The 13,401-nt window shown below is 51.2% G+C and overlaps 1 protein-coding gene across 1 annotated transcript; it reads left to right on the top strand.

Moving 5' to 3' along the window:
- The first annotated feature begins 2,382 nt into the window (after positions 1-2,382).
- SNX22 (sorting nexin 22) lies at positions 2,383-12,659 on the top strand. Its single transcript, XM_048519669.1, has 7 exons — positions 2,383-2,518; positions 8,793-8,876; positions 9,470-9,574; positions 9,660-9,745; positions 10,522-10,554; positions 10,763-10,836; positions 11,664-12,659. Exons 1-7 carry the CDS (start codon positions 2,390-2,392, stop codon positions 11,792-11,794), a joined length of 642 nt encoding a protein of 213 aa, XP_048375626.1. The 5' UTR covers positions 2,383-2,389; the 3' UTR covers positions 11,795-12,659.
- Positions 12,660-13,401: the final 742 nt, after the last annotated feature.

Below are 13,401 nucleotides of genomic sequence, written 5' to 3'. Positions count from 1 at the left end.
TGGGCTACCTCTGTACGTCAGAAGGGAGCATGTCATAACGCCCAGGTTCCGTCTGCTTAGTTTTAGGCGTGCATAAGAGGCTGTAGCTGACGCAAAAAGACTGAGGGGAGGGGCCAGACACGGAAGAATAAAGAGAAGTGGACCGAGTGTGCTCTGGTTTGAAAAATGCCCCCTCTCCCCCCCCATACACAAGTCAGTCAGTTTTATTACGGCCATTAGGCCAGCCAAAAAGAGTAGAGAAGAACATGAAAAAGGAGGAACAATAAACAAAAGAAAAATCGAATTTGTACAGAAATCCACGATACAGAAATCCACACAAAAAATGTCATCAGCTTGTAGCATTATTACGGTCACCCGCATGTGGTCTGGCTCTTGGTCCCAGCATGATTCTTCTCTTACTCCCCCAATGCACAAGGCTTTAAGTGTACTTTTGCTCAAGCTGTGTTCTCCAAATAGCCTGATGGAAACTGAAACGGTGGGATGGGGGGGGGGGGATTTCGACTCCATTTGTACCCCTGCTTTCTCCCCAGCGGGGACCAGCAGCCTACATTCTCTCCATGTTTACAACAACCAAGTGGGGTTGGTCAGGCTGAGAACTAACATGGCAAAACTTTCACGGCACACATTGAGAGTTCAAATCCAGGTCCCCCGGATACCAGGCTGACACTCTTAACCACTACCCCACAGTGGTTCTCCTAGATGCTGTGGGTGTGATCTGCCACATAACGGAGTGTGGTTGCAGCGGTTCGAAATCTCTGGCAAGGATATTTCATTCCCTTGGCCTTCCCCTCAAAAAAGAAGAAGCCAAGTCCATTGTATCGGCTTCCTCTCTTTTCCTGGTCCTCAACCGCTTCTCCTTTCAAAGTGAGTTGCTTTGGGGTATTTTTGGATTCAGTCTGGGGCACGTTTCTGTATTCTCTGGGATAGCGTCAAACAGCAAGGGCTTTCGATATCCCGTTGCGTTCTAACGGTGGTTGCATTTTCACCAGTCCCTGTCTGCGCGATGAGTGGCAAAATTTGGTTGTCACGTAACATACCGTAGCAGCGCTGAAGTTGAGTCAACAGCAGCTAGGTTCTGCTGAATGTTACGGTTGGAAAAGCTGGCTTTGGCCTGTCCCAATTTTCCCCTGCACTGTGAAAAGGGAAGCGTGCATGCATTGGGGTGGGGATATTAATCCCCAACCCAAAACTGGAGGCCTAGGACCCCAACATCAGTACAATCCTGCTGTAGTGTATCTAATACTGTGTTTCCCCGAAAATAAGACAGTGTCTTATATTAATTTGTGCTCCCAAAGATGTGCTATGTCTTATTTTCAGGGGAAGTCTTATTTTTCTGTGTTCTGTTTGTCGGGCATGCTTCCAAACAAAAACTTTGCTATGTCTTACTTTCAGGGGATGCCTTATATTTCGCACTTCAGCAAAACCTCTACTACGTCTTATTTTCAGGGGATGTCTTATATTCGGGGAAAGAGGGTAAGAGCATGCAGGTGAAGTAGGGATGATCAAAAACAAATGGTCAAGAGCTGAAACATAGCCAGGTGGCTAAATGAAGAACTAGGGCCAGCATCCCTTCATGTTTGGAAGAAATCCCACAACATCTGGGGTGACCCTTACCTATGGGACAGGATAACTAAAGAAGAAGAGGAAGAGTTTGGATTTATATCCCCCCCTTTCTCTCCTGTAGGAGACTCAAAGGGGCTGACAATCTCCCTGCCCTTCCCCCCCCCCCACAAGAACACCCTGTGAGGTGGGTGTGGCTGAGAAAGCTCCGAAGAACTGTGACTAGCCCAAGGTCACCCAACTGGCGTGTGTTGGAGTGCACAAGCTAATCTGAATTCCCCAGATAAGCCTCCGCAGCTCAAGTGGCAGAGCGGGGAATCAAACCCGGTTCCTCCAGATTAGCATGCACCTGCTCTTAACCACCACGCCACTGCTGCTCTAAAGAAAAATCACAAAATGCTCAGGCTCATAAATGCATCCTCTATGTGTGAGAAATTTCTTTAAAAATTATTATTATTATTATTATTATTATTAAGGATTATCTGTGCTGCGTTTGGGTCTGAGCATGGAGCTAATGGAGACCAGTCTGGGACAAAGGGCATTCTGCCCACGCCCAGAGGCACGCTGCATCCCGCCAGAAGACACCCACGCGTGTCGCTATGGAGATCCGGGTCCGGAGGGCAGAGGCGAGCCAAGGCTGGAGGCGGGGCCGGGCGACGCGAGGCGGGGCCAGCAAGGAATGGACTCCTCCGGCGAGGGGCGGGGCCCAGGAAGGGGTGGGCGGGGTCAGCAAGGAATGGACCCCTGCGGCGAGGGGCGGGGCCAGCAAGGAATGGACTCCTCCGGCGAGGGGCGGGGCCGAGCAAGGAGTGGGCGGGGGCAGCAAGGAATGGACTCCTCCGGCGAGGGGCGGGGCGGCCGCAGCGGGGAGCCGAGCATGAAGCTGTCGGTGGCGGTGCCGTCGGTGGGGCTGCGGGCGGCCGACCTGGACCGGAGCGCGGACCGGGCGGCGCACACGGTGAGGAGGGCAGGCTGGGTTTCGGGATTCCAACGTTATTTATTATTATCATTATTAATTATTATTATTTATCCTTTAGTTGCGCTTTGTTCTTCATGCACCAGTTTTCGTGCTTGAGAGTCAAGGTGTATGCAGAGTATGCAGCAATGTCACTGAATAGCATGAGGGGGGGGTCTCATAATAAGCCACGGGGCAATAGATCCAAGGTGGCCAAAATCAGAAAAGTGCCCAAAAGTTTCAGACAGCCTGTGACACACACACAAACGCAACACACGCGCGCGCACACACACCAAGCTTTTTTTGAAATCGGGTCACTCCAGCCCTGCTAGCTGCTATTTCTGTAGCCTGTAGCCAAGTTGCATAGAGTTGCATAGAGAATTCACATCTGGAAGATGGATGACAGGATTCACACCTTTTTTCACCTCCGCTCCTTCCTTTTTAAGAGAGAATGGGAAAGAATAGAGAATTTGCACTTGGAGAGTCTGGTGATGGGGTTCATAACAACCCAGATTCTGACTGGAGGGGCATGGCGAATGATTCCCCTTTTTTGTCCCACCGTGGCTATGGGTCTGCCAGGGCCTCTTTCAGCACCGAGCAAACCTGCTTGTTTACAGCACACCCCCTTCCCGCTGGGGTTGTGTTTTGGCTTTCAGAAATATTCCTTTTTCTTTTAAATGGGTAGGGTTAAAAGGTAGAGAAGAAGAAGAGTTGGATTTATATCCCCCCCCCCCTTTCTCTCCTGTAAGGTGACTCAAAGGGGCTGACAAGCTCCTTTCCCTTCTCACCGCTCACAACAAACACCCTGCTAGGTGGGTGGGGCTGAGAGAGCTCCAAAAAAATGAGAGTAGCCCAAGGTCACCCACCTGGTGTGTGTTGGAATGCACAAGCTGATCTGGTCCACCAGATAGGCCTCCACAGCTCAAGTGGCAGAGCAAGGAATCAAACCCAGTTCCTCCAGATTAGGGTACACCTGCTCTTAACCACTATGCCACTGCTGCTCCGCTTTCTTTCAATGAGAGTCCCCTCACGTTTTCTCCAGAGAATTCAGGGCTTCAGCCCCATCCCAAATTCTGAAGTTTGTCAGGGTGGGCTCTGTGTGGGTTGGGTGATTATGGATTTTTGGATGGGGTTTTTAAAGGAGATTTGAAGATGGTTTTATATGAGTGTGTTTAGGGTGTTTTAGAGTTGTACCCCACCCAGGGACTTTGGCAGTGGGCTGGCACAACAGACTCGTCGCAGATTTTAGCATATCTATTTATTTATGTTTTAATTGTTGATAACCTCTACACTTATTTATTTAAACCCTGATCTGATTCTTCTCAACCCCAGTTGTATTCCTAAATTCATGCCAATAAAGGTTGAAATGATGAATGATGATATATAGAAAAGAAACGAAGACATGGCTTTCCCCCGATTATTTTTGATTGTTGTATCTACCTCAGGTTGGTCTATGGCCATAGTAAAGACTGATTTCGTGGTTTATCTGCCCTTCAGTTTTGCTTTCACAACAATTTTGTGTGGCAACTTACGTTGAGAGAGAGCTACTTGGCCACTGAGGGAAAAGGTATCAGGTCTCGAACCTTGAAACAATAAACGGACTCTGTATCGTTTATCAGCGGCGTTTATTGTTCAACATCAAAGCACCCAGCTTGGCATAGCCAATTCTGAGGAACCTGGTTTTTTCTACCCATTTTATTACAATGTTGATCCCTCCTCCCTTTTCCCCAAGGAATGTGAGGAAGAGATCATTTGGAGCAGAGGCGCCCCAAGATCGGCGATAGAGATAAAGCCACCAGGCATCCTACCCCCACAGGGCAGCGGAAACAACTCTCTTTTCCATGGGACTACAGTGTCAGGGGAAAGCCTAGTTATCTACTCAGCGTGTGAAGCCATAAAGCAAAGATCAAGGAAAGAATGTCTTAGAATAGCAGCGATAACATGTAGCAGGCGGGTTACATATATCTGGTAGCAGTTACATTAGGTTAGGAATGCATCGTAATCACTGTAATACAATCCCCCTGACAAAAAAAAAGAATTGGCACCCAGATCTCCTGAGGAGTCAACTACTTGAAAGCCCGCCCGCCCCCCCAGCATTCCCTGCTTGTGTTGCTATAAATATTTCCATAATCTCAGCTCTGAAGGAACTAAACTTTGCTGTAGGTAAATGGGCCGCGGCTCTTGTCGTTTCCTAGCGGCTTGGCTAGCTGCAGTGTTCTGTGCAGTTTGCAGAACTGTAGGAGAAAGTGCGAGACGCAGCTTTTCCGAGGGTGCAGGTCATGCATGGTTTTACTGGGCTGGCGTCCAGTTTTTTCAGCTGCGGCTGCAGAACTGTGAACGTTTTTGCCGAGCTGGATTTTAGGCGCTGCCTTTGTGGGAGACCTGACGTGCGCGGCTGAGGCTAGCCGGATCTCTCCATAAATCACCTGCAAACAGGTGCTTCCTTGTACCTCTTCGGGGAGGAAAAATGGGTTTCTTACAAAGTTTTAAGTCAATACGTTTGGAAGACACAGCCAGCCTTTCCAAAATCCGGATCACGCAAACAGTTCAAGAGTATTGTCGAAGGCTTTCATGGCCGGATTCAACTGGTTGTGGTGGGTTTTCCGTGCTGTGTGGCCGTGGTCTGGTAGATCTTGTTCCTGACATTTCGCCTGCATCTGTGGCTGGCATCTTCAGAGGTGTATCACCGAGGGAAGTTTGTTACACACTGTGACTAGTGAGAAGGAAATGTTTAGTTAGCCTGGAAAACCCACAACAACCCGCTCAAGAGTAATTAAAGAGTTGGTGGAGCATAGTGGCTGATAGACTAGGCATGGTCCCAGTGCAAGCGTTGCTCACCCTATGAATCTTTTAGGTGGTCCCTAAGAAGAAGAAAAAGAAGAGCTTGGATTTATATCCCCCCTTTCTCTCCTGTAGGAGACTCAAAGGGGCTTACAATCTCCTTGCCCTTCCCCCCTCACAACAAACCCCCTGTGAGGTGGGTGGGGTTGAGAGAGCTCTGAAAAGCTGTGACTAGCCCAAGGTCACCCAGCTGGCGTGTGTGGGAGTGCACAGGCTAATCTGAATTCCCCAGATAAGCCTCCACAACTCAAGCGGCAGAGCAAGTCTGTATCCCTGACCGTCGCCATCTGCATGGTAGGGATAATACTGCCCTACGTTGCAAGGTTGTGTGGAAGGATTCCAAGAAGATCACAGGCGTGAAGTGCTTTGAAGGTGTCAGAGGGTGATGCGGATACTAAGTGAGGTGCTGTTTCGTGGGCTTCCCAAGGAGACAAGAGGTCAAGGAGTTTATTTTATTCGGAAACATGAGTCACCCAGCTGAGCTTGCCTCTGTGTCAGCTTCCTGGCCCGTGACTGGCGGGGGTGTAAAAATGCAAGCCGGCAAAAAGGGGATCTCAGTAATCCAGGGACGAGAAATCACTCCCTTCATTCCAGGGGCGGAAGCATAGATGACGTGACTCAATCAAAACAGAGTCTGTTGTTTTCTGTTTGGTTAAGTGGGTGGCGGATGTTTACGTGCTGGGAAGAACTGGTGTAGCTTGGCTTTTTCCAGCGAGGAAAAAGCTCCTTGCTCGAACGGTGGAATTTTAGCCGGGGGAACAGGACTGAGTGAAAAAAACGTTTCCTTTCTAGAAGCTAGGTTCCAGCACAGTGCGTGGGTTCATTTATTACAGTCGTAGACCACCCATAAAATAAGCCAGTCCAAATTCCAGAGTATAACAAATAATTAGTGTTCCAAGGAGATTTTATTCACATATAATAGGTGACTTTAGAACTGGGAAATAAATAAATCATGCAAATGGCACAGATGGGGGGGGGCATTGTGAAATTGCTCCCTTGCAAGCTTCTGACTGCAAGCAAAGAGTTGTTTTATGCAGCTCGCCCTCTCCTGGGAATAAATCCCCAGATCTTAGATTCATCTCTTCCGGAGCTTTAAATGTATGCCTGAGGAGCAGCAGTGGCGTAGGAGGTTAAGAGCTCATGTATCTAATCTGGAGGAACTGGGTTTGATTCCCAGCTCTGCCGCCTGAGCTGTGGAGGCTTATCTGGGAAATTCAGATTAGCCTGTGCACTCCCACACACGCCAGCTGGGTGACCTTGGGCTAGTAACAGCTTCTCGGAGCTCTCTCAGCCCCACCTACCTCACAGGGGGTTTGTTGTGAGGGGGGAAGGGCAAGGAGATTGTAAGCCGCTTTGAGTCTCCTGCAGGAGAGAAAGGGGAGATAAAAATCCAAACTCTTCTTCTTCTTCTTGAGATCTGGTGGCAGGACTTTTTTAATATTCTGTTTTCTAAACTTGTGGTTTGAGGGGTGCGTGTGTCATTCCATGAGAATGTTATGTACTTGGCGGGTGGTCACGCACAAGGACACTCTTGTAGTTCTGGAAAAACTGTGGGTGAAAGTTGTTTTTTTTTTTTAATTAAGACTTATTCAATGACAGAAAGAAACGAATATCCTTAAGACAAGAAGAAAGTCATATTACAATAAAAGGGGAAAATACAAGGAAATAAATACAAGTTTTTTCCAGTTTCCTCTGCACCAAATATAGCCACACTTGCTGTGGTGGGTTTTCCGGGCTGTGTGGCTGTGGTCTGGTAGATCTTGCTCCTGACGTTTCGCCTGCATCTGTGGCTGGCATCTTCAGAGGTGCATCACAGAGGGAGGTCTGTTACACACTGTTTCCCTCTGTGATACTCCTATGAAGATGCCAGCCACAGATGCAGGCGAAACGTCAGGGACAAGATCCACCAGACCACGGCCACACAGCCCGGAAAACCCACCACAACCAGTTGAATCCGGCCGTGAAAGCCTTCGACAATGCATAGTCACACTTGTTTACCACTTTCTCCCTACTTACAGTCAAAATAGAAATGAGCTCTTAATTGATATTACAATTTACATTTTTCTCTCTTACATCCTTTTTCTTGATCTTCTGCTCCACAAATCATCAGTTCATCTTTTCAGTGCAAAAAGTCCATCGAGGGAGAACTTTGATAAGTCTCTAAGGGCAGTCGATGAAATCTCAGAAACCAGAGATGGGCCGGTCTTGGCCACAGGGTGATGCTCAGGGCCTGAGCAGCTACTCGGCTGTGCCATAACATAAAAAACTTTCCCTGTGGCTGGAGGAAGTGAATTAACATGCACCGCGAGACAATTAACTTTACCTTTTGCTTAGCAGTTTATTTTTATTTACTTAAAGTAGATAACATCGCTTGGTTTTCCCTGTTTCCCTGTGCGCACAGCCACGACCAAAGTGGACGTTTGGGCACATCACTTGGTTCTTCCCTGTTAGATGTGAGGAGCGTGATAGGAGAAGAGTTATGACATATCCTTGCCCTTGCTGAGCTAACTTTCCAACTGCAGGGTCGTTGTTGAGATGGGAGAGGTTGGTTTGGATTCTGTCACTAACTTGCCTAGATCCGTGATGGCGAACCTTTGGCACTCCAGATGTTATGGACTACAATTGGCCATGCTGGCGGGGGCTGATGGGAATTGTAGTCCATAACATCTGGAGTGCCAAAGGTTCGCCACCACTGGCCTAGATGGTACGTTCCAGCGAGGACCGTACCACGGCTCTTTTCTGAATTTGGTTCTGGAGAGTTGTTTTGTCAGAAAAAGGTCCAGATGGGTGCATGTTTTTGTGGTAGCTCAGAGTGGCCGCCGGATGGGTAGATGGTGGTGTCAGATGACTACACTAGGCCTCCAAGAACCCAAACAATTGGATTTAAATCTTTGTTTTTGTATGTAGGCCCTGCCTTGGGGGCCCGAACCATCTAATGCGTCACCATGGTAATCAGGCCCAGTTTGTGTGGCCCACGCTCCAGCTGTGAACGCTACGCAGGGCTGAAAGAGAGCTCTCCTTTTGGCTCTTCTTTGTGCTGAACAGGGTGCGTTTAGCACGGCTCCCCCTCGCCTGGCTTTGAGGAGCCCGGCCAAGGTCTGTTTTCAAAGAGGCCTTTGTCAAGTGGAGTTGGCTTCAGTTAGGATGAGGGTGCGTTGTGGGTAAGGAAGCAAGAGACAGTGTTGGGATGCACCCTTTCTCCTTCAGACCTGCTGCCATGTTTGACTTCCGCACATGCAGAATAATGCCCTTCCGATCCACTTTGCAGCTGGATTTTACTACGCGGGATAGCAAAACCTGCTTGCAAACAGTTGCGGAAGTGGATTGAAAGTGCCTTATTCTGCACGTGCGGGAGGGGCCGATCTGACCGACAGCCCTGCGTGGGAGACCCTTTTTCGGAGGCTGGTGTGTAATTTGACGTCCCTTTGCCTTGCAGGTGTTCAAGGTGGATGTCTTCTTCAACGGACGGAAGCACTCCTTGGAGAAGCGCTACAGCGAGTTCCACGCCCTTCATAAGAGGGTGAGGTGCCTCCCTTGGAAGATCAGGACTGGCGCTTATCTCTCTTCCTCACACCCACTATCTAGCAGCCTGCATGGAACAGTTTAGGAAACGCCTTTCTGTGTCCATCACGGGTCTGTGGGGTTAACAGCAAGCTTCGGCACACCTTTACTCTGCCCTGGGATAGCAGATAAGCCGACGGGAGCATTGTTATCTGCTAGCCCGCATGGTGCAGTGGTTAAGAGCAGATGGATTCTAATCTGGGTTTGATTCCCCACTCTTCCACCTGAGTGACGGAGGCTTATCTGGTGAACCAGATGTGTTTCCGCACTCCTGCTGGGTGACCTTGGGCCAGTCACAGTTCTCTCTGAACTCTCTCGGCCCCACCTACCTCACCAGGTGTCTGTTGTGGAGGGGGGAGGGAAAGGAGCTTGTAGGCCACCTTGAGTCTCCTTACAGGAGAGAAGGGAGGGTTACCCCACACTTCTCTGTAATCATTGGAAGAGAGAGCCAAAACATGCAGAGGGGATTTGTCCGAGGCCTGGCCCCTGTAGCTTTTTGGATCCCCTTTGGTGCCGTTATCATCTTCAGGAAGTTCGCTTGTGCCTTCCTAGATCAAGAAGAGGTGCAAAGTCCCCGATTTCCCCCCCAAGCGTGTGCCCAACTGGATGGCGAAGGTGATGGAGCAGAGGCGCCAGGGTCTGGAAGCCTACCTGCAGGTAAGCTGCACAGCTGCTGTCTCACCTGTGCTCAAGGGGGGGTCTCTTCCTCGCTTAACAGTTCCGGTTGTCCTCTTTGCCGCAGGGAATCTTGTTGTACAACACGGAGCTCCCCAGGGATCTGCTGGACTTCCTGAAGCTCTGGCACTTCCAGCAAGACCCTGAGGCATGGTGAGTACTTCTCAGAGAGAGCGTTTTGGGAGGAATCAAGTGGGGGTCAGCGATGCACCTGTCTAGAGCAGGGGTCTGCAACCTGTGGCTCTCCAGATGTCAATGGATTGCAATTCCCATCAGCCCCTGCCAGCATGGCCAATTGGGGCTGATGGGAATTGTAGTCCATGAACATCTGGAGAGCCACAGGTTGCAGACCCCTGCTCTAGAAAGACTGTGGACCTTGAAGTGCACTCCGGCCGGCCACAGCAGTTGGAGCCCTGTCTGCCTTTAGCTGGAATGGGGGAAGATAAGGTCCGCTTGGGTATTTTCTAGAGGTTGTTGCAATCCTCACCCCAGAGAAGAGGAAGAGTTTGGATTTATATCCCCCCTTTCTCTCCTGTAAGGAGACTCAAATGAGTTTACAATCTCCTTTCCCTTCCTCCCCCCCCCCCCAACAAACACCCTGTGAGGTGGGTGGGGCTGAGAGAGCTCCAAAGAACTGTGACTAGCCCAAGATCACCCAGCTGGCACGTGTTGGGAGTGCACAAGCTAATCTGGTTCACCAGATAAGCCTCCACAGCTCAAGTGGCAGAGCAGGGAATCAAACCCGGTTCTCCAGATTAGAGCGCACCTGCTCTTAACCACGACACCCATAAGACTGTGTTTTTAAGTTTCCGTAGCTGCTTCTTTCCAAGGGCGCAGATGCTGGCTTTTGGCACAGAGCAGCGGGTGTCTCCTTCTGAACCCACCCCGAACGCCTTCCTGTCTCACACTGGTTTTATTCTTCTCTGCAGCTCCCTGGGGGACTTGGCTTTGCAGGATGTCAGGTGAGTGCCTGTCTGTCCCCGTGTTTTAGGGATGGACCCCTGGACAAGAGAGAGGCCCCGCCGTGGCCTGTCTGCTCAGGCAGCTGCAGAGATCAGCTTTTGCACTCTGGCTTTGGGGAGGGCTGTTTCCTGTCAAAAATGGGGAGGAAAAAGGCCCCTTTGTTCTGCCTGCTTGCTCAGACACAAAATCTGCCTTCTCTCCCTGCAGCCTCAGTTACCTGCTCTCCCATCGGCCAGTCATAAGCTACCACAGGGACCCATACGTGCTCCCGTCTTATACAGGTAAGATCAGAAGGAAACATGTTTGGTTTGGGGGGGATTTTCAGTGGGTGGGGAGGAGATGTAGCCCTTTTTTCCCCTAGAAACCAGCATGTCATTTTACAGACTCCTGAAATCGCAGTCCCAGTAGCTGCAAACAAAATAAACGCTCTGGAAATCATAGAGCTGCCAGGCTTCGTCGTTTCTCCCCTAGGAAAGCCGACGGAAGACGTATTGGCCCTGCTCTTATTTCATGCTGGCCACATTGTTTCTTCAATACTAAGCAACTTCCAGAAAACAGAGTGCAAATAATTTTTGAAGAACTATTGTTACAACACCCCTGCGGGGTGGATCTGTCATTCCCAAATTGCAGGTGGGGAAGTGGACTTGATCTGAGATTCAGCTAAGAGCAGTGGTGGGATCCCAAAATTTTAGTAACAGGTTCCCACGGTGGTAGGATTCAAACTTGGCGTAGCACCAATGGGGCTGGGCGGGGCACGACAGAGGCATGGCTGGGCATTCCGGGGGCGGGGCATTCCGGGGGCAGGGCTGTGCAAGGATGCAGCCGCTGCGCCGGTCCTTGGGCGGGAAACGAATGCACGCAGGTGCACCTCCCGCTAGACTGCTTCAAGTTCTGCGCGCTACTGCTGAGAGGAGGGGCGTAACTAAGGCCAAAATCGTGTGACAAAATCACCAATTAGTAACCCTTTCTCGGCACACACAAATAATTAGTAACCTACTCTCGGGAACCTGTGAGAACCTGCTGGATCCCACCTCTGGCTAAGAGTCTCCTGCTGTATAGCTCGACCACTAGGCTGCGTGTCCTCATTCATCTGTTCTCCTTTCCTCAGATCTCCTTCCCAACGTTATTCTAAGTGGGGTGCTGCGGGGCCTCTATGCACCTGAGACGGGCTTCAGTCTGGATGCGAAAATCTTAGCAGGACCCGACCAGGTGTTGCCTCGAGCTGTGTCACTCCCTTGATGTCATTTGTGCTCCTTTGGGACCGTTCTAGAAAACACATAAACCGGACACACCTTGTCCCCTCAGAAGGGGCCACGCCCTGGGTACCCACACATCTGCTTTAAGGGAGAAGGGCACGTCTCTCATGTGCTGCGCGTAAGTGGCTTTTTCTGTGGCACGGAGACAAAGACAGACAATGCACCTTGTCACTTTCAGGAGGAGGAAGATACGTTCATGCTACCCAAGTCTTCAGTTAAAGAGCTTCTTGGAAAGGCTTTCGGAGCCGACAGCTGATTTAGACCAAGGCCCAGCCCACTGGATCGCACAGGAAAGGGATTGAAGATAAGGGGACTCGGTCACAAGCCGTGTGGGCCTGGAGAAACCTGTGGCTAATCGGGCCACGTTGCTGCCAAGACGCAGTTCATCTTTATGTGCACAGTGTGTTTCCTACCCTGCGCAGTACTCGCACACCGCTGGAACCCATAATAGAAGGTTGAGCGGTGCAAACTTTTTAAACAATGCATTGGTGAAAACCTTTTAAATGTAATACAGGTGGTCTGCACCTGCCAGAAAGGTGCAGGCTTTTCTGGGAGAACATGCGAGGGTAAGCACCTTTTCCACACGAATACAAGGCTCTTTGTCATGTGACTCACGGCAGCCACTAGCATTTCTGCTTCCTAGGTAGTACGCTACGTCACGTTTTTAATCGGAAGGGCTGTGTAATAAAAGTGCTTGAATTGGAAAAAAATGGTAGTTAGTGGAAACGATTCAAGTTTAACCCCTAAGTCTGTGCAAATATGAGCTGCTGCTGTCAGACTGGGCTTCTGGTGTTCCCAGCATTTCTTCTTTTCTCAAGGGCTGCATGGAAAATAAATTTCAGAGAGGAGTTGGTCATTGTCTGTCCGCCGAAGCCAAAACCAGAGATCCTCTTGGTACTGTAGCCTAAATTAATTCACGTTGGGACATAAGCTCTTATGAACTAGAGCAGTGGTGGCGAACCTTTGGGGGGGGGGGTGGGGGGGGGGGGGGGTGGGGGGGGGGGGGGGTGGGGGGGGGGGGGGGTGGGGGGGGGGGGGGGTGGGGGGGGGGGGGGGTGGGGGGGGGGGGGGGTGGGGGGGGGGGGGGGTGGGGGGGGGGGGGGGTGGGGGGGGGGGGGGGTGGGGGGGGGGGGGGGTGGGGGGGGGGGGGGGTGGGGGGGGGGGGGGGTGGGGGGGGGGGGGGGTGGGGGGGGGGGGGGGTGGGGGGGGGGGGGGGTGGGGGGGGGGGGGGGTGGGGGGGGGGGGGGGTGGGGGGGGGGGGGGGTGGGGGGGGGGGGGGGTGGGGGGGGGGGGGGGTGGGGGGGGGGGGGGGTGGGGGGGGGGGGGGGTGGGGGGGGGGGGGGGTGGGGGGGGGGGGGGGTGGGCACTCTAGGGAACTGGTGAGAACCTGCTGGATCCCACCTCTGGTTGTGGGTCAACTGAAAGGAAAAAAGGTATTAGCCATCCAGGCTCTAGTCTCCACTTTTAGTAGCCCAGCTTCCTGGCAGAGCATTGCATTGGCAGTACATTTGGGGGCATTAAATAGAGCTCTGAGGAAGCCTGGTTGTATTCTCTCTAGTGCCACATGGTTGTTATAGAGGCCCAAATAAG

Source organism: Sphaerodactylus townsendi, linkage group LG17, assembly GCF_021028975.2.
Source record: "Sphaerodactylus townsendi isolate TG3544 linkage group LG17, MPM_Stown_v2.3, whole genome shotgun sequence".
In the NCBI taxonomy this organism is placed as follows: domain Eukaryota; kingdom Metazoa; phylum Chordata; class Lepidosauria; order Squamata; family Sphaerodactylidae; genus Sphaerodactylus; species Sphaerodactylus townsendi.
The sequence above is the reverse complement of the archived record's forward strand: the minus strand, read 5'-3'. Positions and strand labels throughout refer to the sequence as shown.